At 40.4% G+C, this 2,500-nt stretch overlaps 1 protein-coding gene across 2 annotated transcripts in view; it reads right to left on the bottom strand.

Moving 5' to 3' along the window:
* LOC138047025 (peroxisomal sarcosine oxidase-like) overlaps nt 1-2,500 on the bottom strand; it is a 15,370-nt gene that overhangs the window by 6,274 nt on the left and 6,596 nt on the right. For both annotated transcript variants that reach the window (XM_068893698.1, XM_068893699.1), the window contains exons 6-7: nt 2,273-2,422; nt 639-824 (exon numbers count right to left, since the gene is read on the bottom strand). In XM_068893698.1, coding sequence (XP_068749799.1) covers nt 639-824; nt 2,273-2,422 — 336 coding nt within the window. The remainder of the gene's footprint in view (nt 1-638; nt 825-2,272; nt 2,423-2,500) is intronic.

Here is a 2,500-nt window from a genome sequence, read left to right on the forward strand (position 1 = left end):
ATATGACCACTTTTAGGAGTAAAAAAAAACACGAGGCCATGCCCAGATTGGTCTCCTGGAAGGGGGGAGTGGGGGGGGGGGTGGGCGGGGGGGAGGAAACACTTCCCCATCACAAAAAAAAGCCCTTTGACCCGGGGGGGGGGGGGGACTCCCATATGGAACAGACGGGGATGCTCGTCGGAAATTTTGAATTTAACCCCTAAAGGAGACCATCTGGGCGTGGCTCAAGCTTTTTGTGACCCCTAAAGGAGACCAATCTGGGCATGGCTTAAGCAAATTTTGACCCCTAAACAAAACACGTTAAAAAGAAAATTTGACTTCTGTTTCTCTTCGCGTAATTCTGTTTCTTGGCGGAACCCTAAACGAGACCCTGGTGGCTTAAATTATTGGCGCTTTGCCCGGAACACCCTAAGCGAGACCAAAATCCAAAATTTACACCCCTAAGCGAGACGACGAGCATCCCCGTCTGTTTCATATGGGAGTTCCCCCCCCCCCCCCCCCGGCCCTTTGGATCAGAACAGACAACCACCAAACTCAATTACTAACATATACCACAGAGCTAGCTCAGAAATCAAACTCAAGAAACAATAGTGATGGGACATGGCTGTCTTTCCACAACATTAATCATGCTTCCTCACCGTGTAAATGCAGCTCTCTATTATTGCTGGCTCACTGTGGTCGATCAGAGGAAAGTGATCTTTAAGATAGCTGCTTGCTTTCTGTACATATATCTTAACAAACTCTCCATCATTACCACTGTCCCTTAGGTCTGGATCAATCTCCTTACACATGTCAGCTGCAATTGTTTTGCCAGTTGCCCCAAACTGAAATATCAATGAAAAAAATTTCTTTCTTAATGTATATTTGAAGTGTGGAATCCACGAAACTCTTCCCACTTTATCTCTTTCCTCTAATCCTTCCACTTATCTGGACACCTGTGAAAAGTCAAGTTGCATTTAATTGAATTTAACATTTGAAGCAAGTTCATTCACAAAAAAGGGTTTCACTTTGTCCAAATTTAGCCAACATCTGTTTCAAAGACCACTGACTAATTGCATTTTTGAGTCACATACAGTTACAAAATTCAGAGCAATATGCTAGATTACTAATTTTATAATAAATGCTCTTACCAAGCTTAATGCATACTGAATTCATCTCCTATAAAAATACTGTTTTGGAACATATTATTCAGCAAGGCATCTTTTAAGTTTCAAGGATCAAAAGAAATATCATATGGCTAACTTTGAAGTACTTTGTTGTAACGCTGTCACTCGACCCTTACCGTATATAACTCCTGGTTGTTAAATTAAAGTAAGAGAATTCTTGCTCTAACAAGGCAGTGTTTTAGAGACTTGTCCTTCCGATAATCAACCATTGGGGGATTTTGTAATATTTGCGAGCATGGCGATGATCTCGTTGTCATCAAAGTTGGCCATTGAGTTCTGATAAGAACTGCTTCGTTATAGCAATCAAAAGAAATATCATAAAAAAATATGGGTAACTTTGAAGTACCGTACTTCCCACAAACAATGCCTACTTGTTGTACAGAACGTTGCTGTGTAACGTGACCTGGACTTGCAATAAACTCAAGTCAGTCCATGTGAACAAACTTTTGATCCGTGAAATTCACTACATGCAAACTGCAATGAAAGGGTTACTCAGGGCAGCGAGCACATGGCAAAACTCTCATAATTGGTCAACAACTATCCCATGACATTGTAACAATTGTCATTCAGCTGTTAAAATATGCCTGCATGCTCGAGTCAGAAGTCTCATTTTTATTATTCAATCACTTAAAATTTTTGACTGATTTTTTTCAACACTTTCAGCAATTTATTATTGATAGATTTTTTAGTCATGCTGCCTTAAAGTACTGCATTGTTGATTACTATTTTTTAATCAACAAATAATCACCCCATACAGCTGTAGCATATGAAAAATATTGGCAGATGGAATGACAGCACTTCACATACATACATAATAATAATTGACTTCTTCCCATAGGGGATTTTCTAGCAACGAAACACAATCAAGCGAAAAAAGAGAACAGAGCAACAACTGGAGTCCAAGCTGGACAGAGGCAAACCAGTTTGGCTGTTTACAAGTGCAGCTGCGAAGGGTGAGCCAGGGACTACCAGGATCAAATTCAACTTAACTGGTCACATCGGTGAACCTAGGATGTCGGGATCTCATATCAAGCAACCTAACCACTGGGCCACACTGCCTCAAGGTCTCAGAGGGCGACATTAAGAAATGAAACCTAATACTGTACCTTAACCAAACCAGGATACTCGAATGAAGGTATAGCATATACATAAAGACCACCAGTTGCTATGTAGTCAGCAAAGATTGGAAAACCACTTTGCAAACTGTACGCTCCAGGCTGTCTCATCTTCCAGTATAAAACAACTGCTTTGGTAGTCTGGATATTAAATCAAATGCAATTATTATTAGGTTAGAGGACAGCAATCAGAAAATACATGTAGCTCATCAATCATGA

Source organism: Montipora capricornis, chromosome 4, assembly GCF_036669925.1.
Source record: "Montipora capricornis isolate CH-2021 chromosome 4, ASM3666992v2, whole genome shotgun sequence".
NCBI lineage: Eukaryota > Metazoa > Cnidaria > Anthozoa > Scleractinia > Acroporidae > Montipora > Montipora capricornis.